This window comes from Acanthochromis polyacanthus, chromosome 10, assembly GCF_021347895.1.
Source record: "Acanthochromis polyacanthus isolate Apoly-LR-REF ecotype Palm Island chromosome 10, KAUST_Apoly_ChrSc, whole genome shotgun sequence".
NCBI classification, from domain to species: Eukaryota; Metazoa; Chordata; class Actinopteri; family Pomacentridae; genus Acanthochromis; species Acanthochromis polyacanthus.
The window spans coordinates 15191019-15215114 of NC_067122.1; the positions used below are offsets into that span (position 1 = coordinate 15191019).

Genomic DNA, 24096 nt, shown 5'->3' on the forward strand with positions numbered 1-24096 from the left:
AAAAATGCCCCCATGTACTATAGAGATAACCGAGTGGGCATGATGCTGCACATTTATAGATCACACTGAAATCCTCAATACAATCTGTAAGACTCATTCCATGTCAATCTTTAACTAACATAAAATAGTCATATTTGTAAGAACAAAAAAATCAGCTTGACAAGATATCACAGGCACCTCAGCTCAATTAAAAAATAACTGCATCAAACGTAGCTTCAGGGCAGAACTGCCTTCTTGATTCATGAATCAAGCCAACAACAAAGCTCTTTTTATTAAGTCTTTATTGACAACACCAGAAACGGTGAATTTGAGCAAATCCTCAGCCTGTGTTCTTCCCACTTCGTTTCCACTCGGAGAAAAGGTTCACCCGGCACTCAGCAGAAGGCTGCACCAGCATCTGAAAAACGCAACAAACGACTGATTATTTCTGGAAATTGTACAACATAAATCTACAAGTACGGATTTCCAGATTTGAATTTTACACCCGTATTAATCCATTTCATTACAGTCTCAGTGATCATCTGCAACATTTCAAATGTGGGTTTTAACATCAGTTTAACAGAACATTTACACAAGTTTTGGGAAGACTTGGATGACTTTATTAATCCCTGGAGAGAAATTAACGTGTTACAGCAGCATGGATATTCAAATCAACAGTGTGCAAGAGTGGCAGAAAATGAGAATGTCCTTGGATGTGCAAATGACACGCAAAGGTGCAGATAAGTTTACATATGATGATGAAGTGTCCACTATGTAAAAATCTGACTATACCATATTTGTCACAATGCACCATTATGCTTTTCTTTTCGTATCACCAACATTATGGGAATTAGGGGATTACCTTCACCGGTGCACTGCAGGTTAATTCCTCCATTACAGTGAGGAATTATTCAGGTACATTGCAAGGTCAGTTGCCTTGAAGCGAAGCTCATCCTGCAATGAGAACACAATGTTAACATGTGGCCCTTTTCCTAGCTATGTATTCAATAAATATCTGAAATTGATTTTGTAGGCCTGGGTCCGACTGCAAATTCGCTTCAGTGATCGTTTCCAGTTTGGCAGTTAGGACGACGGTGTTCTTCCAGAGGTCTCCATTGTTTGAATTGGCATGCTTGTGGAAAAGGTTTCGATACTGAGCAAATGGTTCTTAATTTCAAATGGCTTTTAGATGTTTACCAAGAGGGGGAAAAAAAAATGTACTAGATATCGTTACCTATAATATAATGTGGCCAATCATTTTACAGAGGTTGGGCGATTGGGTTGGGCCAAAAGGATCATCGTTTCGAAGTCTCAGATGGCAAAATGGCTGTTAAAACTTTGACTGCTGAAAAGAGAAGAAACTTCTTGGGATGTTGCTGCACTTTCGACAATTTTAACTGATGAAAACGGACCACAATGAAAAAGGCTCTTTTCAGTTGACCATTTAGTCTTTTGTCCTCTGAGGCAAAAGTTGTCTTGAGTGGAGATTGCAATACAGGACAATGAGAAACTCATTTACAGATGAGAAACAAAGAGGTTTGCTTTGCTTACCAGCTGTTGACTATCGGTCGAGTTGCATTTGCTTGTTGTTGTCTTTGGTTTTGTCGTTGCATGCCATCAAATGGCTCTAGGGTGATGGATCCATTTCCAAGGAAACTACATTGGAACATTTTGACAGTAACATTTCCCTAACTTTGAAAACAGCAGCGTCCAGTTGGAAGCACATTCGTGTTAAAGATGAACTCCTCTGACTCGAGTGTTGATATAGCACGAGCAGACTTACCTAAGCTTTACATAGAACTTTGTGAAGGAGATCGTGTTGTTACGTAACAATAATGTTACCGTCTCTGGTCTTGTTTTGACAATTGATGAGCAGTGGTCAAGGTACAACTAAAAGCTTTATTAGAGTAGGAAAGCCAGGGCATAGGGCATTTCAGATTCCAACAGCACTGAATGTACAAAAACTAACACTCACTTGGTAACTGTACTGTGACAAGAGCAAGAGAAATACTAAAAAAACAAAATCTTTTACACATAAAAAACTGGGAAAGTCAAGATACAGGTCAAAGCTAAGCTTTATGTTTCACAGATTTAGACATGGCTGGTTTGTCTTGTATTCAGATTTCTTCCAAAACACGTGTTAAGTGTGCACGGAGACTAATGTTTGCTTTAATGCGACTTCCAAGTCCAGTTCAGTATCTGCTGCGAGCCATTCCCCTATCGGCTCGATTGCCACCACGGCCACCGCGTGGCCCTCCACGACCTGAGTTGCTGTACGAGTCACGAGGAGGGTAGCCTCTATCGGCAGGGGGAGCTGGGCCCCTTTCCTGTCTGCCCATTCGCTCACCACGGCTAGGTGGATATGGGTCACTCCGACTGCTGGGATAACTGTCACGACTGCCATAGCCATCCCGGGAACTGCTTCCATAGTCATCATAACGACTGCTTCCACTGCTCCCACCATAGGATGGTGGGGGGCCCCGAGAGGGTGGGGCGCTGCGAGAGTTACCTGCAGGGTCAATGGTTCAGGTAATTGGCAAGGTTTAATTTATACATTTTCTTGCACTGTCAAGTGCTCATGTTTCGCCAATAGAATTCATTGTGTTAGGAAATAAATTTAATGGATGACATGTTTAAATGTCTCACCATTTTATCAATCTTAAATTTAACATGGATATTTAGTTGATATGCACGGCAATGTATCCAAGCACAGGGAATAAACAGGCAGTGTTACCCATTTCAGCATGCCATTGATTTGAGTAGTCATGTTTCCTTTAAGAGCTCCAAGTGTAGGTAAGGACGAGGCTTTCACAGTTGTCTTCACGTTTTTGAAGGTTACTCCTTGAGGGAGTGCTTTGCTAGGCAACACTTACTGAACAACGGATGCTTCCAAGGATTTTTGGGGGTTCCTTATGGTTGCAAACTTTCTGAGGCACATCAAATATTCTGCGTTATTTCTGCTTATTGCCACACAATGACTTTCTTGATGAATGCAGCAGTATTAGAGACTGTGATTTTGGAGTACAACTTCAGAGTTACATTTTTGGTTTGAGTTGGGATGCCAATGGTTACTTAATTCTAACAACATGAAAATATGCAACTTGGATGCAGGTCTGGGAAAGAAAAAAAGCTCTGCAATGTTGTTTCCTCTGAGGAGGCGAAACTATGCAGTTTCTTGTGACTGGACAAGGCGGCAGCCAATGCTATGATTTGGTTGGTTATTTGTGCAGTTCTTCTCTGCGCCAGTGATCTGTTTTCATTACGCTCATGGTGATGTATCTTACCGTAACCATCGTATGACTCTCGGTAGGAGCTACCACTTGGACGATCCATGTAGCTTCTTGGTTCCCGGCCTCCTCCATAACCATCTCGGTCACTGCGCAATAGAAGGAAATGTTGTTTGATAACAAGAGGATAGCCAATCCCAGTTTCTAACCTTCTGTAATAACCCACTCTCATACCTGTATCCTCTTGACATTGAACCATAATCATCTCGGGAACTAGAGTTAGAATATTCTCTGTACGAGTAATCTCTGGGAGGAGGTCCATAGTCCCTCGAATCTCTGGAATTATAATCTCGACTGGAGTAGCTGTGAAACATAGTACAATTAATGCAGAATTTCAACCATAATATATTGGTGTGTTACATAATTTTACGTGCCACTTGGCAATTAAAATAGTTTTAAAAATTAGAATTAAATTTCAGTTCACAATTACACTTTTTAAAGATCTATACAGTTGTTCAGTTTTCTATAATACTAAAATAACAGAAACATTTCTTTTATTATCATATGAACCAAGAAAAGGATAAACGCATCAGATTTAAGCAGGAAAACATGCTGAAATTTCTAATACTTAATCTAAACTAAAATGCTTCTTTTCCAAATGTGTTTCCACCTGTTTTCATTTGTCTCGGGGTAACTTCAGTTCATTTTCACTGTCACAGTCTAGGCATATAAAATGTTGTACAGAAATGTCAAACAGTCCAAACTGTGCATTATCTTAGGGTTGTCCAAATAATTTGACACTAGTGCACAATGTAACTAATCACAAAATGTCCTACCTGTCTTTAGAGTTGTAATGGTCATCTCTTGGTGACGAATAATCATCCCTCCTGGACATCATGGAGTCCCTGCGAGGTGGAGGTGGACCATAAGGATCCCTGTCCCTTGACATGGGTGCTGGAATGACAAAGAGGCTAATTATTTACCAAAGGATCATGACACACAAGCAGCCCATGAAGTCTGAAGGTCCACACATTTATTTAGGCCTACACAGATAATTCCAAGCAGGCATTTTAAAAATTATTTACACATCTGTCGCATTAAAATTGAGCTCACAAAAATTAATTCGGTCACACTTACGTCTGCTCATGGGACCAGATGGGGCAGACCTCTTGGGTGGGGGACCTCCATTACGAACTGGGGGTCCTCGCTTCATTGGAGGGGGGCCTCTGGATGACATCCCTTTAAAGAAGGGTTCTGCACTCCCTGAATTATCATAGTAATCTTTTAACAGACAAGAACAGCAAAAATTAACACATTCTGCTCAAACACTAATACACTCAATTACAGTGTTTTAATAATCCACACATTCATGTATGTCACTAACTCAACAACTTACCTCTGGATGGGGGGCCCCTCATGCCACCTCTGGAGCCACGTGGACCTCTGGGTGGACCACGACTGCGGGAGTGCATGGGTGGGGGTCCTCGTCTGCCACCACTCTCAAACTGAGGCTTTGTAGCTTGCTCAACTTTAATAGGCTTGCCATCAAGGGACTATGGTCAAACAGTTACGATTACGATGTAGATTTTAAACGCATTTGTATTAAAGATTAATGCAGATTAAAGACCGCACTCACCTTCCCATTCATCTCACGCGCTGCATCCTTTGCGTCAGCGGGACTTTCAAAAGTAACAAATGCAAACCCTCTGGATTTGTTTGTTTCGCGGTCCTTCATCAGAAGAACTAAAATAAGGAAAAGTAAGGTGAAAAATGTATTTGTGTAAATATATTTTATCTGCAAAGGTAACCCACTTTGCAACTGTTCAAGTAGGACAAAGGAAAGCACTTATTACCTCTTTAAACTGTAACCAAAACTTAATTTCGGTTTTAATGTGCCTTCTTCACAGTTCAATGGCTTTCTTATTTCCTGCTACAACACTTAAGTCCTTTTACAGGAAACAATGTGTTTTCTGATAACAGTAAGCAGTGAAAAATAGGTTTTATGTTAGGTGAAATAGAAATGGAGACTTGAAAACAATGGACCTGGTCATTGATTGATTGCAGAGAATGTTTCGTTGTACTGTTTTTTGTTGAGATATCCAGACTGACAGCCGACTTGATTTTTTTGACGGACGCAATAACATGCGTAAGGGCTGTAATTTCCTTTCGTTTTTTTATTCAATAAATATGCTCTTGAATCGAGTTAGACTTGTTTTAGTAGGTCAATATCTATGTTTTTCAGAATAAAGTTTGTTTCTGTGGCAAATATAAATTGTAAAGCAGCAGGTGAACTCCAAATGTGGCTCATCGGAATTGTTACACTCTGCACCATCGTACTGACTTTTTGAAATACTAAGTTTAATTTTACCCATTAGCAGATAGTGACTGTTAACAACAAACTGTAAAACTGGACAGTTAGTAGTTAGGTTTTTGATGATAAAGTACTTCATCAGTTTTTCCCCACATTTTGAAAACGACAAAGTTATTCATAGATTTGTGCAATCTCCTAAATTAGCCTGAACTTAAAACACACGTTGGCTTTTAAGCTTACAGCCAAGTTAGGCCACATATTTGGGACACACAAAACGCGCCAAACAGCAAAACCTGGATACGTTTCAAAATGAGCTTTAGACTTTATGAACTGATAAATATATGACCAAAAGTCATTCACACCTTCGACAATCCTGCCATATTTGCTGAAGTACTGCTCCAAGGCCTTCTCGGTGGTCTCTGTGTTTAGCCCACCGATAAAGAGCTTCCCCGGTCGGTCTGCTTCTGCCATGCCGCAAAATCCCCGAACTGCAACACAAGCAGGGTTGTAATCAGTCATTTGCAGTTTGGAACATAACACAAGATAGAAATACTGTATTTCCCTCCATCATATATTTTTAAAACGTCTACCTTGCTGCTGGCGAAAATCTTGGGCTGTTGAATGCGCAAAATGGCGAAAACGAGGCAATGGAGTTGGCTAGTAATTTGTTAGCTAGCAAGTATTCAAGTTACTGATAAAGAACAAACGCCAACACGTTAATTTCAAAACGCATAAAGAAACACTAAAAACTTAATGAAATTAAGCATGCAAGCGCGAAGCTAACTGCTACCAACCTGTGCTAACGCGGCGGGTTTCTTCAAGCTATAATGACGGTGGGCAACGGTTCTTCTCTCTTCCGTTTCCCCGCTCTTCTTCAGCAGCTCCGTCCCCGGCAGACCAGACTGCTCCAGGCGCAGCGTTGTCACCTAGCGTCCAGGACGAGAATCAAGATTATGCCATCAGCCCAAGCGGTAGAAAAACATTTCAATTATTTATCTCCTTAAAACAATATTACAACAGTGTGCAAGTACCTCAATACTTTTCTAATGTACAGCAATTTAACATAAAACATTACTTTGACCAAGAACTAGACAGAAAATTCAGTTAATATTAGCCTGGTGCTAATACTGTTATTCACGCATGATGTTCACAATAGTAAATTCTCATGAAGAGGAAATATTTTTTTTGTTTGTCATTGCAATAAGGCCGAGCCACTTAGGGTCACTAGCAGCCAACCTTTATGTCCATGACATAAAGGTTTCGTTTCTCAGTCATGTTGAACGGCTGAGCCACTCTCAGCGAAATATACACTGCTCAAAAAAATTAAAGGAACACTTTGAAAACACATCATATTTCAATGCAGGGAAAAACAAACTGGATATTAGCATTGATATGGACTGGATAATGTGTTAGGAATGAAAAGTGCCACATTGTTTGATGGGAATGAAAATTATCAACCCCCCAGGAGGGCTAAATTCAAGAAACCCCAAAATCAAAGTGGAAAAACTGATGTGGCAGACTAGTCCATCTTGCTGAAATTCCTTGGCAGCAACTCAAAATGGTATTCAGTAGTTTGTATGGCCTCCATGTGCTTGTATGCATGACTGACGATGCCGGGACAAGCTCTGAATGAGACGACAGATGGTGTCCTGGGGTATCTCCTCCCAGAACTGGACCAGGGCATCACTGAGCTCCTGGACAGTCTGAGGAGCAACCTGGTGGTGTTGGATGGAATAAAACATAATGTTCCAAAGGCATTGTATTGGATTTAGGTCAGGTGAGTATTGGGGCCAGTCAATGGTGTCAGTTCCTTCATCCTCCAGGAAGTGCCTGCATCCTCTTGCCACATGAGGCCAGGCATTGTCATGCACCAGAAGGAATCCAGGACCACTGCACCAATGTAGGGTCTGACAATGGGTCAAAGGATTTCATCCTGATACCTAATGGCAGTCAGAGTGCCGTTGTCCAGCCTGTAGAGGTCTGTGCGTCCCTCCATGGATATGCCTCCTCAGACCATCACTGACCCACCACCAAACCATTCATGCTGAACAATGTTATCGGTACCATAACGTTCTCCACGGCTTCTCCAGACCTTTTCATTTCTGTCACGTGTGCTCACAATGAACCTGCTCTTATGTGTGAAAAGCACAGGGCACCATTCACAGACCTGCCAGTTCCTGTGTTCTATGGCAAATGCCAGCCGAGCTCCATGGTGCCGGTCAGCGAGCACAACGGGCACTAGAGGACACTGGGCCCTCAGACCACTCATTACATCTCTTTTTGATTGTTTGATCAGAGACATTCACACCAGTGGTCTGCTGGAGCTCATTTTGTAGAATTCTTGCAGTGCTCATCCTGTTCCTCCTTGCACAAAGGAGCAGATACCTGTCCTGCTGATCGGTTGAGGACCTTTGACAGCCCTGTCAAGCTCTCCCAGACTAACTGCCTGTCTCCTGGAACTTTCTCCATGCTCTTGAGAATGTGCTGGGCAACACAGCAAACCTTCTGGCAATGGCACGCATTGATGTGCCATCCTGGAGGAGTTGGACTGTCTCTTCAACCTCTGTAGGGTCCAGGTATCGCCTCATGCTACCAGAAGTGACACTGACCCTAGCCAAATGCAAAACTATTGAAAAACAGTCAGAAAACACAAGAAGGGAATAAAATGTCGGTGACCTTCACCTGTAAACTCATTCCTGTTTTGAGGGTTTATGGAGCATATTTTTATTGCTTCCTGTCTGATAACTTGTACAAGCACTCCTTTCAACTCAGGTTGTTTAAATCGTGCTGAATTTATAAACTTGATTTGATTAATTATCTTTATCAGATGTATTCACAAAATGATTACAGAAGCCTTTCCTCCTTTTTAAGAACAAGTTTCTTTATCAACTGTGTTTGTAAAGAAACAGGAATGTTGACTAAGGGTTGGTTTAGCAGCGTCAGTCTTCCACCGTGTCACTGATGATTTACCGAATTTTCTCCTGTCAGCGTAAAACCCGTGGCGATGTATGTGCACACTTTGGATGCGCAATATAACTTTATGTTATATTGATATTACGAATATATGCTAAATAAATGATTCAAAATATGTTTGATCGGTTAGACATTATTAAATCGTGCATACTAAAGAGATTACATATTATGTGCATTTATTTGGAAGGGGAGGTCTTGTGATAGCGTTGTACGTCACCAACGTTAGCGACGTACTGTTGGCTCAGACAGTCCACCTCAGTCTCTGCTCCCCGGACACAGAGACCCAGCGCCCAACTAACCACAAACAGCTAGCAAACAGCACCTTCCCACACAAGAAGGAGCTCTGTCCTTTGCACCAGTTAACCAAAACTTGGAGGAACCACGTCCGCGACAAAAATGAAGCGGCGGATACATCTCGGTCTCGTGCTGGTCTGCTCGCTTGTCTCATATTTCTGTTCGTGCTCGGCGTTTTATCTTCCGGGTTTAGCCCCAGTGAGCTTTTGTGAAGAAGGCAAAGGTGGCGAAGATTGCCAGGTAAGTTTTATTCGTCAGACTCACATTTACTACCTAACGTTGTGGATTTTTGTGCCGAAAGTTGAATTTGCTCGTTAGTAGCAGCCTGTTAGCTCCCTTAGTCTTGCTAGCTAACCAGTCCTCTCTTAGGCCCCGGCTATTCCCTGGAACCCGGACACTGGCATAATGTTCTGATACATGACTACTTGTTTTCGTTGGCAGTCGCCGTCATTGCCAAGGGACTACATAAATGCAATATATATACTTCCTGTTGGGTTAACATATTTTACCAGCCCACCACAAGACTTAGTACATTTCGCCCGAGGCACATAGTAGGTGATGACAGAGAATAGCCACCATTGTACTACTCCTGACTGCTGACGTTACCTGGCGCTGTCCAGGTAAGTTGGGCTGACAGATCAAATAACCACTGTATTCATAACTGAGTTCAGCATATTGAGCTGCTACAGCTCAGTCTTTAGTTGCGACTAAGTAATTTTTACATCGGTTGCACTAATGGGCTCGGATCATGAGCACCTGTTATGTTTTGACAGGTTGTAGCCCGCTTTGTTGTATTAAAAAAAGCTATTTCTTCTTCTTTACAGACAGTGATTCAGCTCTTTGTCAATCGCTTGGACTCTGTGGAGTCAGTTCTGCCTTACGAATATGATGTGTAAGTACATTTAATTTATTCTCTATGCCATTTTTTTGTCAATATCTGGTTGTATGTTTTCAAGCTCAGTATCTTCTCATTGTGTGTGACTCTGAAAATGTGTCAAAGGTTCGACTTTTGCAAAGATGCTAAGGAAATGAGGCCATCTGAGAACCTTGGACAGGTGCTGTTTGGTGAACGAATTGAGTCTTCCCCATACAAGGTGGGAGTTAACAGAAAGTCCAGGCCTGTGTGGTGGCTATGATGTCCACTTCAGCTCTGTTTGTTTAGTGGACTCGCTTGGCATTGCATGACTCTGACTTTCTTTTTACAGTTCAATTTTAAGCAAGCTGTCAATTGCAAGGCAGTGTGCACAAAGACCTACCACAAAGGCAACCAGGAGGAAACAGCCAAGCTGGATTTTCTCAAGATGGGAATGCAGCTGAACTATCAGCATCACTGGTTAGTTGACCGTTTACTCCACTCTTTTGTATTTCTTTACACCTGAGTTTCATTATAGCATGGAGTCCTTTGAATGGAGCATTAGTAAGAAAAAATGTTGGCAAACAGACTTGAATGCAGACTGGTTACCAATAGATTTGCTGAGGTTAACCAATTCTTATTTCAGGATCGTTGACAACATGCCAGTGACATGGTGCTATGATGTGGAAGATGGACAGAAGTACTGCAACCCGGGCTTCCCTATTGGCTGCCTTGTTACAGCAGATGGAAGAGTTAAAGATGCTTGCGTTATCAATGTGAGTTGTGACGTCTGTCTTCGAATTTTTTATCTACTTAACATGCTATGTTTTTCATAATTGGTTGTCAGTTGTAATTGTTATGAGCAGGCTTTATGGCATTACCATACCATTCATGGGTGGAGTAGTATGAGTTACAGTTGAGCCCAGTGTGCCTCGTGTTTTCACATTTGTTGTACTTTACTTAGACTTGACACTGACTCTAACTGCGCCTGCTTGTCCAGCAATACCTGTAGAACAGCATGTCTCCATCTGTCAGTGTCACATGGAGGAGGACTGAGCAGACGATGGAAGATGGCTCAAAGTTTTTTGTAAATCAAGGAATTTAGATAATTCTGAATTAGGTTTTTGCAGCCCACTTGCTTTTCAGTAAGGAGATAATGCTTTGTCAGTTATTAGTCTATGCATTCAAAACAAAATCAAGGTTGTCTCTCTCTAAATATTGATATTCTATTAGAAAAGATCAACTTGTCAACCTAAAAAAGAAAATGTATTTTTATATATTTTGTTTTGTTTTTGATTTTTTTGCTCTTTTTTTGTTATATATATTTTTGCGTTTGTAAGGTGTTTAAGGTTCTTTAATTCCCTATCGGTACCTTTCCAGTTATTCAGTGTCGAAGACTATCAAAAAATAAATAAATGATAATTTACTATTCACATTATTCTGTCTGTCCAGTTTTCATAATAATGTTGACCATTTTTCACATCATGTGAGTATTTATTCAATATATAAGATTCTTATAGGGCGGAAGTAAAGTTGTTAATATAACAAAACATATGATATCATCAATATTTGATAGTCCAAAAGAGTAATATAAAGAAATATGTTTGATATTTTAATTAATTTTGAATAATCTTCATGATCGTATTTATTTTTCAGGCTGAGTTCCACGATAAGAACACATTTTACGTCTTCAACCATGTAGACATCAAGATCACGTACCACAGTGGAACAACGGAAGGATGGAGGGGAGCTCGGCTGGTTGCTGCCACGATGGAGCCCAAGAGGTAAATGTCGGCTGGATAGTAGATAAATGTGATGCCAATATATTCTGGTTTTGCTGATCCTCTTCAACACGTTGCAACTAAAATGACTGCTGGCCATTCCAAATAAATGTGAGATTCAATAGTGCTCTCACATGAAGGTGTTTTGTGTTTTGTGCACAACAGTATCAAACAGGTCGATGAGAAAACGCTAAATTGTGAGACCGGTAGTCCAATGGCGATTCCTGGAGACTTTGAAAATGATGTGTCCGTAGTCTACACCTACTCTGTCCAGTTTGTGGTAGGCCTCCTAACTATACGACAAATAACATTGCATAACTAAATTTATCGAACTAATATACACCACTTGCTACGTGACAGTGAGAAATGTAACATTTTTGCAGGAAGACAATAGTATCAAGTGGGCTTCTCGGTGGGACTACATCCTGGTCTCCATGCCTCATACCAACATCCAGTGGTTCAGGTCTGAAGATTTTATTTACATTGTGCACCACAGAAATACTCTCCCCAAAACTCCACGACTCTTGATGCTTGTTAGTTGATGTCTTTTATGTTTTTTTTCAGCATCATGAACTCCCTGGTCATTGTCCTCTTCCTGTCTGGTATGGTTGCCATGATCATGCTGAGAACCCTGCACAAGGACATTGCCAGATACAACCAGGTGGACCAGGTAAAGTCATCGATGATGTGTAAATGAAGCACCAGCATACACGTGAAGTGCCGTTGTTACAATTAACTAGAGTATACTTGAACAGTTTCATTTGAATATCATCGGTCATTGTCTTGTTTGTGCACACCAGATTCCCATATTGCCTCAGTGCAAATTAACAATTCAGAGTATCACAGTTTTGAAAATATGTAAATAAAATCACATGTCTAACCCAACACTTTCATAATAATTTAATAAACAGTCTTACTTTTAGACCAATGCTCATATGTTACTGAGTTTATTTTATCGGGGTTTAAAATGTTATTTCATTTCTGTGGTTGTAAGTATTTCTTAGCCCCCCAGTGGATAATGAAATAGTTTGATTTTAGTTGAAGCATTTAAGTTACAAATATTGGAGATTTAAGTGTTCACTTGGCAGTAACAGGGTGTTTGCTGTTTCTTCATCGCAGTTTTATGGTTAATGCTTTAATTTTGCACTGTGAAATGCCACCCAGCACCCAAAATTATAAATATGTTGTCGCACTTCACAGGGAGACTTGATAAAGATTCCACCGAAGAGGGAAAAATCTTCTCTACCCTATGTAAGCTTATTGAAAGCTGTTGTGAACCAAACCTTTTGTGGTAATTTAATCAGGTATTGGGTGCTTGATTGTGGCAAAAAAGCACATTAGAACAAAATGTAAAATGTGGTGTGGACAGTTTTTTTTTTTAAACTAGAAGTTGAATGCTTTCAGAAATGACAGATTTTCAAAATAAAGGCTCATACTTTAGAGTTGACTGAGGAGCTTTTCCACACCAAATTTTACATGTTTTGGTAAAAGACGTTTTCTCAGTCTTCACCTTATTTTGCTTTGCTAACAGGTGTCGGATTGTGAGGTAGCACTCACTGATTGGTGGTTGGTGAACCATTAAGTTTTAACATCTGCAAAGGTTCATTAACTCTTTGATTGTATTGCTGTCTGCTTCCTGTCACAGGAGGACGCACAGGAAGAGTCGGGGTGGAAGCAGGTGCATGGAGATGTTTTCCGTCCCCCCAGGAAAGGGATGCTGCTTTCTGTGTTCCTGGGTCAGGGCACTCAGATCTTCATCATGACATTCATTACCCTCTGTAAGTACTAAATTACATGAGGTTATACAATGCAATACTGGCATTGGTAACAGAAACTGAATTTGACACTCATTGTTCTGAACTGCACATTAAAGACCACCAGTCTCACATTTTCTTTGCACGATTCTCACCACAACCTGTATCATGTTTGAGTCAGTATTAAACTAACCTCATTGCTATTAACCTCAGTTCAAATTAATCAGTTCAGATTATTGAGCATCGAAACAGGGTGCATGTGAAAACTGTGAATGTGCAACTTTTAAGACAATGAAGGTCAAAGCTCAGGTCAGCTTATCTCTAACACTTTCCAAGCCAAAATATTTTGAGAAGTTCAGATCAAGTTTAAAGGTCCACCTGCAGGAGTCACTAAAAGAAAATGTACTGCGTTATCCACTAAGAAAACTCTTAAAGACACTGTCAATCCAACTTTGATGTGTACAGTCTGAAGTTACAGACAGCAGATAGGAGTAGCATTTAAGGCTGTCTCTGTGTTTGTGTGATGTGTCTAAACACGTGCACTGACGACTCTTTGTCCATGATAGTCCTGGCCTGTTTGGGTTTCCTGTCTCCGGCCAACAGAGGGGCTCTCATGACATGTGCTGTGGTACTCTGGGTTCTGCTGGGCACGCCTGCCGGCTATGTGTCTGCACGTCTTTACAAAAGTAAGAGTCCGGTAATAACTTTGTCACAAATCACAGTCTTAACAAACAACACAGATGGCGTTACAGTCAGTGTGATCGCTCATATCGTGATCTCATTCTCGTCTGTTTCTGTTCTCAGCTTTTGGAGGTGAAAAGTGGAAGACAAACGTTCTGCTGACAGCGCTCTTGTGCCCAGGGTATGTCCACTTGCCATATTGCTTAGCTACTGCTCACTTTTCTCGTTCATGTTTCGTTTTTGCAGTTGATTGCTGGACTTTCACATTTGCTTCGTGTTTAGATTTGTACACAGCTGTTATCCTACTCACACGTACTATCTTGCTCTGTGTTGCTGTCCACCTGTCTTCCCTAGCATTGTGTTTGCAGACTTCTTCCTAATGAACCTGATCCTGTGGGTGGAGGGCTCCTCAGCCGCAATCCCCTTTGGCACGCTGGTGGCCATTTTGGCTCTGTGGTTTGGAATCTCTGTGCCCCTCACCTTTGTTGGTGCCTACTTTGGATTCAAGAAACCTGTAAGTTAGGCCTTCTAATTTGTTCATCTGCCTCACTTAACAAATAATTGTAGATGAAATGGGTGTGTATTTAGGAGTTTATCTTTTGATATCTATACTTGATCCTGTGCAGGCTATCGAGCAACCAGTGCGAACAAACCAAATTCCCCGTCAAATTCCTGAGCAGTCCTTCTTCACTAAGCCAATCCCTGGTATTGTAATGGGCGGAATCCTGCCCTTTGGCTGCATCTTCATCCAGCTTTTCTTCATTCTCAACAGCATTTGGTAAGTGGACAGGAATGCTGCCTTTGCTAAGTGATCTATAATTCCTGTTCTGCAGTCTTTACAGGAGAATAGCCAATAGCTCATCACCACATTTTGTTTCATATCCAATAATCTCGATTGTTTTTGCTTCAGGTCTCATCAGATGTACTACATGTTTGGATTCCTGTTCCTGGTTTTCATTATTCTACTCATTACCTGCTCTGAGGCCACCATTCTGCTGTGCTACTTCCACCTGTGTGCCGAGGTGCGTGAATATTCAGCCCTGAATTTTTCCTCGTCTGCCGAATCTTAGTTCTCGTCTGGTCCAGACTTCAGATTCCGTTTTGTTGTTACTTGATCCTAACGTCATGTTTTTGTCGTCCTTTGTGTCTAAAGGACTACCATTGGTGGTGGCGTTCCTTCCTGACCAGCGGCTTCACAGCAGTCTACTTGTTTATCTATGCCGTGCACTACTTCTTCTCAAAACTGCAAATTATTGGAGCGGCCAGTACCATACTCTACTTTGGATACACTATGATTATGGTCCTCATCTTCTTCCTCTTCACAGGTGAGGCCCTTTGTTAAAGTAAAAAAGTAGCTCATTTGATACTAAAAGTGTTTTCCTTATGGCATGTTGCAATTTTTTTATTCAGAGCTTAATATAGCCCTTATATAAAAGTCACAAGGGATTTTCTATATACTTTATCTTAAAAACAGCTGCAAAGCAATCTCACTTTTTTATGACCAGTGAAGAAGCAGCAGTAGCTTATTGTTCCTCTGAGGCAAAGTGGGGTGTGTAGTTTAGTATGTATGGCTTACATTCTTTGTTTGGTGTTTCTGAAGGGCTGCAAACAGAAGTTCAAATGTAGTAAGAGGATTCAGGATCCTGTTGATAGGAAATAACCACCAGGAAGTCGGTCACAGTATTTCACAACATTTATTTGCTTGTCATTTTACTGAAACACACGCGTTGACCTTTTCATCTTTTTACTGGCTGCGCAGGAGCACCATGTATGAAATGAAGTTGAACTCTGATCTGTAATTTAGTCGGAAGCTTAAAAAACTTTGAGACACGAGTAGAATATTCAGTCTTGGTCAGATCTATTTTTGCATATCTGTTTTTGTCAATTGTAGTGTCTGTGGTTTGCTGTTTAATGATCCAGAGCAGAGTTTTATCAGGCAATTCCTCTTTTTGTTATTTTGTTTGTATAATCGCTGACCATTTTTGTTAGACAGCCAGCTGTGCATCTCCCAGTTGCGCATATCTCTGTTAAAAGAGACAAAGATATATGTTGACATGGCAGCACCTCTCTCTGGCCCTGTCAGGCTTCCTTGCAAAACTATTCAAATGAGACTGAGGTTGTGTGTGCAAAGAGGATAACATTAAGTACCAGATAACAGGCGAATACAAGCCTAGTGTATATGTCGCCCAGAAATATACGGCACGCCATGATGTCAGACGGTGACATACATCCCGGTGTTATACTGTCATTAGTCCAGATAAAAGTTAGTTTGTGGCCCTGCTTGTCATTGCAGTGCTGTTTGACAATATCTTAAGACAGAGCCGTAAGTAGCAGGGGGATGACATGTCAAAAGATTATCACCAAAAAGTAATCCAAGGATTCAAGGCAAAGATTATCAGTTTCCCTCCTTGCTTCCGGTTTTCATCTAAATAATCCTAATCTCTTACATTTGCCTTTCTTAAGTCATTATTTAACTGTCTGTCTTTTTCACCTCATCCCAACTTTGATCACAACCTAATTCGGGATTCTGCTGCGTGGCCCCCATTGAGCAGTCAGATAGGACTTTTATACCCCGATGAATTGATCCGGGATTTTGATCAGTCTGGCTTATCAACACTGCAGAGCTCAGGCAAATATGCTCTTTGCTTGACAAATCGAAGTGCTCGTGCTGGTGTTTCCTGGAGATTGCAGCCCCAACCCTGTCAAAAGTAATTTTTTAAAGCTTTTAGTAAATGGAATTTGGTTGTGTAGCGACACCAACCGGCTGTACAAGATGACACTTAGTTGTTTTTTTTTTGTATCTGTGCTCCACAACTTTGCGGCCTTTCTTTGATTTTGTAGTTTATTCATTACTATCTAGTGCTCTATTTTGAATCAAGCTGCAGAACTCAAGGAACAGACGTACAAAGGCAGCTCATCCTATGCAGATTTCTTTTTATTAATTGTTTTGTAGTTGCATGCTCTCGAGATGATATCTGTGTGATAAGATTGTAAAATAACACTTTCTAAACACTCCTTAAAATCTGTGTTTTATCCCAGGTACAATTGGCTTCTTCGCTTGCTTCTGGTTTGTAAATAAGATCTACAGTGTGGTCAAAGTGGACTAGAGGACTGGGGGAAGGACTGACTCCCTGCTGCCACAGTGCTGGCCTCCTGCCTGCTGGCTGTGTGAAAAAGCGGTCTGATTGGACATGAACTGAAAACATCATGTATCATAGAAACAAACCTGAAGAGCAGAGCCCGTCCTCTTTTGTGCTTTAAACTTCCGTTGCTATTTTTCTTTTCTTTTTTTAAAATATATATAATTTTGTGTTCACTGTTGACCAGTAATATTTTGAATGGCGCCTTGAAAATCAGTGTGGGTTCCAATGGTCTAGTTGTCATAGTGAGCAGTTTGTTTGCTGGAATGTTTTTACTTTCATTTTCTAAAAAAAGTAAAATGTTCTGTATTTTGCTTTTCTATTCCCTTATGGCTAAATGTTTTGTTTTTCATTACCTGTTCTGTAATGATGAAAAAATTGTGTGTACATATACTGTATAGAGAGAGAAAGACCGAGAGAATGCTACTTAAAGATTGTCACCATAACACAATCTTCTTTAGGAGTTTTATTCTTTATTGTTTTTTAAGGTAAAAATGGGGCTATAATTCCTTAAATATCAGTCTGTATTGTAGTTCAGAAATTATATAAAACACTGACATTGCTATGATACATGTCCATTTTTTTTAAGATTTAATGGTTACATCTAAGTTTGCAGAGAATTGGTGGGTATGCTTGGTACAGAAGCACATGTGTATCATAGAACTCCATTTTACAGCCACAGTGTGTCACATAAGGATGATCTCCCAATAATGTGTGCAAGTAGTCTGGCCACAAGAAAGAGTCTCATCTAGTTAATCATTACACAGTTCATGAATTTACTGATTAACGGTAAGTAAGACGCACCATTTTAGACTTTAGTGGTTTGCTGAACTGTTAACTACATAAAACACTGCTGCCTTTTGCTTCAAGCAGTGCGGAGTCATCACCCAAGGTGATAACATTTTTATGAATAAATGCAATTAATTCAAATTAAAGGCCATGTTTTTGTCTTTGCGCCACAAGAACTCTTAATATTTTGTTCCCCGTGATTAACCGCGTTCCCTACTTTTCATGTCAGATTCTAAGTGTTCAGTGTATGTGTTTTATTTTTCTTGGCTGATCACAAACCAAAAAGAGCAAAACTGGGGGAGATGGTCTTTTCATGATGAGATACAGTAATTGCAAAAATCCTCTGACACTTGATTAATTTCTGACTAGTGTAGTGAGTTATTTTTGGCCAGATCTAATTCTGTCTCCGTAGCCTACAGCAAAAGATCATACACTGACTGTAAAAGATGTCGGATGTTTTTATGAGTCACAAACTGTCAAAAACCTCACGGTATAAAACTTTGGCTTATGGTTAAATCTAATTATATATTTTACAAGCTTTTTAACCCTACCTACACACCAAAAATGCAACAACTACAGAGAATATACAACTATAGACGCAAACACCACTGCAAAAATGTTAACTAATTTGTCCTCATCTAAAAAAATAGTATTTTGTGTACAATAAAAATATATATGGGTTGGTTAATGCAAATTGTAGCTTTTATCCCACTTACAATCCACGCTCGTACCTGAAACTGTATTTAAGATACATTCTAGATTCTAGCAAACACATCTAAAAGCTCTGAGAAAACAGTAATAATCATAATGCACTATTTATATTAAAACATTAGCACTTCATTTGATAGTCTTTTAATGTTTTACGATAAAATTATGCACTATATTTATGACTAAACATTGCTTTATTTTAGAGTTAATGTCATGGTGTTTGACTCAACACATGAGGAAGTCTTTGTCTCCTTCAGAATGTCAGAATAGTGTGATGCTATAAATTAGGACCAATGACAAGCATGAGCTCAATTAAAACTTCCGGCTCTTAAATTTTCACAAGAGGAATTAAATACTTTTGCAACAGGACACAAATGCATTGTTACTTTTTAAGAAACACAAATGGTAGGATGTGTACTTAAAGAGCTCTGTAGTCATGCTTTTATTTTTATTTTTTAAATGTTGAGAATTCCAAAAAAAATTCCGTTTTTGTAATTTGTTACAATGCCAAGAGCTGACTCCACAGACTCCATGTATATACTGTCTGCTTTTTTTCTTTAAAGATCCTGCTTGTATCTAACGTCAGACATTGGTTTACGAGAGCAAAGAAAATGTCCCCGTTTTGAATACGTCACACTTTCACACACGTTACATACAATTTACTTTTATTAAACAACAGACAGTGTTCCATGTTGAGTAGTGATACCGGAAATAATACAAAAGCACAATAGAAATCACAAAAATATGTACTTATAAAGGACTTTGAGACATTATTTTCTCTTATTTGCTGATATGCTGTAACACACACTGTCCTTCACAGAGCCTCTCACAAACTTATTATGCAAGTTTGATTGTCAACTACAACACTGTAGTTTGGATTTCTCCGGTGACCTGCTGAATGAATCAAGGTTCAAATCCATGACAGTCCCCGATAACTAGCACAGTCTAATAATAATATTGACAATGATTAGAAGAAGAAGAATACACCATAAGCACCCTGGCTTATTCTGCCAAACATTTTTTTTCTCTTTACCAAAAAGGTATAAAAACAGAGACAAGACACACATTTCAAATAATGCACATAATGTTGTGATGCATCCATGACATCCTTTCAACCTGCTGAACCGCCTCCCTCAGAGATGAGTCACAGCAAGCATACAGTGCTTACATAAGTACTCGTACTCGCCGTGGCTTTAAGCAGACAGGTTGCTCCATTAAAAAATACTATATTAGGAGGTATCTTTACAAATCTACACGTGTCCAGTGGAATATATGAAATCTCTTACATAAGATCTTGCGGCATGCAGCCTACATTAAATAGCTGGTGCAAAGAGTCCACTGGAGTTGTATTTTTAATCGCACCCTGCTCTCTACACACTGTGGCTCTCCAACAAAAATACTCTACTTTGTCAAAGAAAGGCTGACATTACAAAGGCAGCAAATACTGAGTCCAAATATACAGTGGCACGCTGAAGTAGAAAGCAACATTTCCACATCAGTTAAGCTTTAGTGAAAGGAAAACAAAGGACTAAGACAAATGTGTGCGTGGCCATCCCATCAGAGAACACGGGAGTCACCAACACTTGTGTGTTTTGTAGCTGACAGGCACGATGAATCACTTTTCTACTTAGTTGTTAAAAAGGCGCTTTGATACTAAGAAGAGTCACTGCGACAGGGACGGACACGGACATATATTCAGTTACTCAACAAGATTCAAGAACTGAGACGGGCACTACAAATGTTTCTACAAGCAAATACCCTGAGTTCATAAATGAAGCTCGTCCGCACACACGGACAGAACATCCCTCATCCTGCCACAGGATCAAAGAGAACTAACACACAAAATGTTTAAAGGAGATTAAAGCATTGTGCAGACGGACCAGCTGCAGTTTAACACTTCCATCAGAGACATTTAAGGCCCATAATTAGACCAAAGTGGTCAGAACTATAGCTGCAACTAATATTTTCACTGTCAGTCAGTCAGTTGTGTACTCTAGTGTCAGAAAATTGGGAAAATGTCGATCAGTGTTTCCTAAATCCCCAGATGATCTTTCTTTGGTCCACAACCCAAATATATTCAACAGAGATGTAAAGAAACTAGAAAGTATTAAATTTTTGTTCTTTAAAAATTGCTCAGATCAATCGATAGATGATCAAACAGCTTTGCATTTGTCTAATATGAGTATTTGTTGCAGCTCTAGTCAGAACACCACCGCAGTTTCTGCCTTGACATGGAAAATCCAGGTTTAGGCTGACTGATAAAAATCTTGATTTTTATTAACAGTAGCGCAATGCCGACTACGTTTAAACAGCTGCACACATTCTGACTCATGTGGTCCATGTATTAAATCTTAAAAACTGCATTTACATAAAACAAACACATCACTACAGCCAGTTCTGTTACACATTCATAATGCAACAATGACGAGTGTTTCCAGACAGATACACTGTATGTGACATATGTGATAATCTAACCGATCTTCTGACAAAATATGAAAAGATCTAAATGTTGGTGATCAGGCTCCATTGTTCCTGATGCCAGCAACTTGAGAGTTACTAATCTGTTGTCTAGAAGCTTATGCATGAACACACTGCATGACAAATTCTTCAAGTACAAACAAATATGGTCGGTCCAATGAACACTTGAGGGCGGCTCATGTGTTTTGCTTGCTGTGGACCGTGAGCTCCCTCTCCGAGCTGAAACTGGTGGAGGTGGTTTCCTTCCGGCTGTCCCTCGACTTCCTCTCGAAGGTGGGAGAGGAGGACGTTGTGCACTCTTCCCAGGTCCGCAGAGGGAAGACCCGAGCAGCCAGGCTGGGCAGGTGAGGAGGAGCACCGGAGCGGCCCTCGGTGGTGGTGAAGCAGCTCTCCACGGCCGAGCTCTGGTTGGGACGGCCCTGCTTGCAGAAGAGCCCACAGAGCAAAGCCAGGAATTCCTTCCTCACACTCCGGTGCATGTAGCCGTAAATGTAGGGGTGCAGGCAGCACTGCAGAAAGAAGAGCACCAGGGCAAGGGAGGATAACCACGGGGGTACCGCTGCTCTGGTGCTCATAGATATGGTATTGAGGATGCTGTAAGGGCCCATGCTGAAGATATATGAAGCCATAATGACAAAAACTACTCGAGCTGCCTTGCACTGGTAGTGGAAACGTCTGTGTCTGACCCGAACGGGGTATCGTCTGGCTGAGTAGGGGCCTTCAGGTGAGCTGGCCTGCTGGGGTTGGGGTTGGGGCTGGGGTTGGGGCTGGGGCTGGGGCTGCCGCTGAGGACTGCTGGGTGGCTGGAAGTCCTGCGGGCAGGGCTGGGAGTAGGATTGCGTCTGTATTGGGTGCACAAGGGCGTTCTGCCTCCGAGCCGCTCTGAACACCATCCAGTAGCATCCGAGCATGATGAGCACAGGCAGCCAGAAGGAAAAGGTGGACACCACGACAGAGTAGGACAGACTGGAGGACCACACCACTGAACAGACGTTATGGCGGCGGTCAAAGTCGATGACACCCCAGCCGTACAGAGGAGGGGTGCTCTGCAGGAAGCTAAGCACCCACGTACAGATGATCAGGTTGGTCCCCAGGTGAGGGGTCATGCGGGTGGGGTAAGACAGAGGGTGGATGATGGCCAGGTAGCGATCCACAGACACGACTATGATGGTGTTGACCCCGGCGAAGGCGAACAGGTGCATGAGCACCACCAGGGCCTGGCACAGTCGAGCATCCAGGGGCCAAACACCAGGCACGGTGGCTGCGATGGCGAAGGGCATCACCAGCACGGTCTGGAGGAGGTCTGCCAGGAGGAGGTTGAGGACGAAGCGGTTAGCCACATGAAGCAACTGAGGCTTCCTCTGGAACACCAGCAGGACAACCACATTCCCAAACAAGGACACGCACACGATCAGAGATATGAACACCATCTTCACCACGCTGTTGACGGTAGAGGACCACACCTGGTCCCGACTGGAGGCGGGGACACTAGTGAGATTTGTGCCCATAGCGGGCTCCTGAGAACTTGACATGGTTCATCTGACATCCAGCAGATCAGGGTAGCTCCATCCTGGTGAGGAGAGAGAACCAGCTCAGATGCTTTCTTTTTTAAGGGTATGAGAACAATAAGCTGCTGGTTTGTTGTTTGTTGTGGTTTGTTTCTTTATTTCAGTGGATTCCAACATTCAACATGCATCTCACATTGTTCGTCAGCCATGACACATCATCCATAACAGGTGAAAACAGTCCAGGAGGCTCATCCAGGAGTAGCTGGAGATTGTGAACACTGATTCCCTCCTCATGATTATCCCTTCACCCACCGAACAGGCCTTTTTCTTCCTGCAGCCCACATCTGTCGATTGAAAAAAAAAGAAGTAGAAGAAGAAAAAATGAAATTTGGCGACAGCAAATGCCAGCATCCACAGAGAGCGTCCAGAAGGCGTCAAATGTCGCTAATCGGTGTATGCTGATGGATGATACCTGGGAATGATCAGTGATGCTATGTTTTGCCGCTCGCTTTCCATCGCTTTGCTCCCGTTTCAGCCCTCAGCTCCAGTCAATGGCAGCGAGCTTTCACGGCTCAGCTAACATACGCTGCGTGTCTTCACCCAGCGGGGGTCTCTCATCCAGACGAGCGTATCTTTCCGCCGCTGCTCTTTTCGGATTTCATGGCAGATCAAACATTTATTATTTCATCAGCTCCCCGATCCCTCCTCAGCAAAGTATTAGGCTACTTACGGTCGAGTCCTGTCTCCGAGGTGTCAGAAAAAACAAGGACACCTGCACTGAAATCTCTCCCCCGCTGGAGCCTGTCAGCGACCCCCGCCTCTCCGACGCTTCTTTTTTTTTCATTACCCCTTTTGTAATGAATGTGCGAGCAACACTTTACACAAACCACATCTACCCCGTTTTATTCATTCTGTTAAATCTGTCGTTTCATTTATTGGTTATTAGAAATTAAATAGTAATAATAAAATCAAATCAAAAGAAAGACCATCGATATGAGGGCCGAACATGCATGTATATACATTATTATTTTTATGTTCAAAAAAATTAGCAAACAAAAATGTCTTTAGTTTGCTCCCCAGGACTAAAAGCCTGGTTCCCCATTTGACCACAGTTACCCGGATCTCGGTCAGTCTGGAAGATCTCCTTGGTAACAAGTGATTCAATCAGATGGCTGCTTATGTGATCTTCACATAATAGTATGTTTGTCAGAGAACAAAAACAGCTGATTGCTTCTATGCAGCACTGTTCAAACTGGCACGTTGTATATATTTATTTGCCTTTTTTAGATTTCTTTTGATGATATCACAACACAGAGATACACTGCTGTATATTAAAGGCTACGTTTTACACTATCTGGAATAGAGCTGCACTCAGTTTATTTGCATAGATATTACCTCATATCTTGCGTAAAGTGTAGCTGAATTTAACAGCTAAAGAATTAGGTGAAGTCTGCACATGCACTACACAGATATTTCAGCCTCCTTGTGTGCTTTTATTCCACCTTTGCTCATGTTTTTGCATTTCTTTTGGTGATTTCCCAACTGCTGCACAGTAAGGGCTCCTTGCTGCTCTTTAAAATTAGCCAAGCGAATCTGCTCAACAGAATTGATTAAATAATT

At 41.3% G+C, this 24096-nt stretch overlaps 3 protein-coding genes across 5 annotated transcripts; 1 reads left to right on the forward strand and 2 right to left on the reverse strand.

The window, feature by feature from the left end:
* Positions 1-264: 264 nt before the first annotated feature.
* On the reverse strand, positions 265-6455 carry rbmx (RNA binding motif protein X-linked). 3 transcript variants are annotated; one of them, XM_022194881.2, is made up of 11 exons: positions 6312-6445; positions 6108-6208; positions 5880-6005; positions 4843-4949; positions 4603-4759; positions 4344-4487; positions 4043-4160; positions 3441-3569; positions 3264-3355; positions 842-2488; positions 265-397 (listed from the first exon to the last, which is right to left on the reverse strand). In XM_022194881.2, the coding sequence occupies exons 3-10, from the start codon at positions 5986-5988 to the stop codon at positions 2172-2174; spliced, it is 1173 nt and encodes a 390-aa protein (XP_022050573.1). In that variant the 5' UTR covers positions 5989-6005; positions 6108-6208; positions 6312-6445; the 3' UTR covers positions 265-397; positions 842-2171. The 3 variants fall into 3 exon arrangements, with proteins under 3 accessions (XP_022050573.1, XP_051810350.1, XP_022050574.1); XM_051954390.1 differs by lacking the exon at positions 6108-6208 and having other exon boundaries at positions 842-933; positions 6312-6455; XM_022194882.2 differs by lacking the exon at positions 6108-6208 and having other exon boundaries at positions 6312-6455.
* Positions 6456-8706: 2251 nt separating this feature from the next.
* On the forward strand, positions 8707-17561 carry LOC110951694 (transmembrane 9 superfamily member 2). The gene is made up of 17 exons (XM_022194885.2): positions 8707-9024; positions 9609-9676; positions 9785-9878; positions 9990-10117; positions 10284-10413; positions 11294-11421; positions 11584-11698; positions 11802-11881; positions 11983-12088; positions 13064-13196; positions 13739-13858; positions 13977-14034; positions 14208-14367; positions 14480-14631; positions 14764-14875; positions 15007-15178; positions 16893-17561. Exons 1-17 carry the CDS (start codon positions 8887-8889, stop codon positions 16958-16960), a joined length of 1962 nt encoding a protein of 653 aa, XP_022050577.1. The 5' UTR covers positions 8707-8886; the 3' UTR covers positions 16961-17561.
* A 1577-nt stretch (positions 17562-19138) lies between these two features.
* gpr101 (G protein-coupled receptor 101) lies at positions 19139-23600 on the reverse strand. The gene is made up of 2 exons (XM_022194886.2): positions 22949-23600; positions 19139-22820 (listed from the first exon to the last, which is right to left on the reverse strand). The coding sequence occupies exon 2, from the start codon at positions 22498-22500 to the stop codon at positions 21145-21147; it is 1356 nt and encodes a 451-aa protein (XP_022050578.1). The 5' UTR covers positions 22501-22820; positions 22949-23600; the 3' UTR covers positions 19139-21144.
* Positions 23601-24096: the final 496 nt, after the last annotated feature.

Bases quoted from the DNA above. Each gene is read 5' to 3' on its own strand.
- LOC110951694 (XM_022194885.2), top strand. From the start codon at position 8,887: ATGAAGCGGCGGATACATCTCGGTCTCGTGCTGGTCTGCTCGCTTGTC. The intron at 9,025-9,608 runs GTAAGTTTTATT...TCTTCTTTACAG, and splicing joins AAGGTGGCGAAGATTGCCAG to ACAGTGATTCAGCTCTTTGT. The intron at 11,422-11,583 runs GTAAATGTCGGC...TGTGCACAACAG, and splicing joins GCCACGATGGAGCCCAAGAG to TATCAAACAGGTCGATGAGA.
- rbmx (XM_022194882.2), bottom strand. From the start codon at position 5,988: ATGGCAGAAGCAGACCGACCGGGGAAGCTCTTTATCGGTGGGCTAAAC. The intron at 4,760-4,842 runs GTGAGTGCGGTC...GTTTGACCATAG, and splicing joins CGCGTGAGATGAATGGGAAG to TCCCTTGATGGCAAGCCTAT. The intron at 4,161-4,343 runs GTAAGTGTGACC...TTGTCATTCCAG, and splicing joins ATCTGGTCCCATGAGCAGAC to CACCCATGTCAAGGGACAGG.
- gpr101 (XM_022194886.2), bottom strand. From the start codon at position 22,500: ATGTCAAGTTCTCAGGAGCCCGCTATGGGCACAAATCTCACTAGTGTC.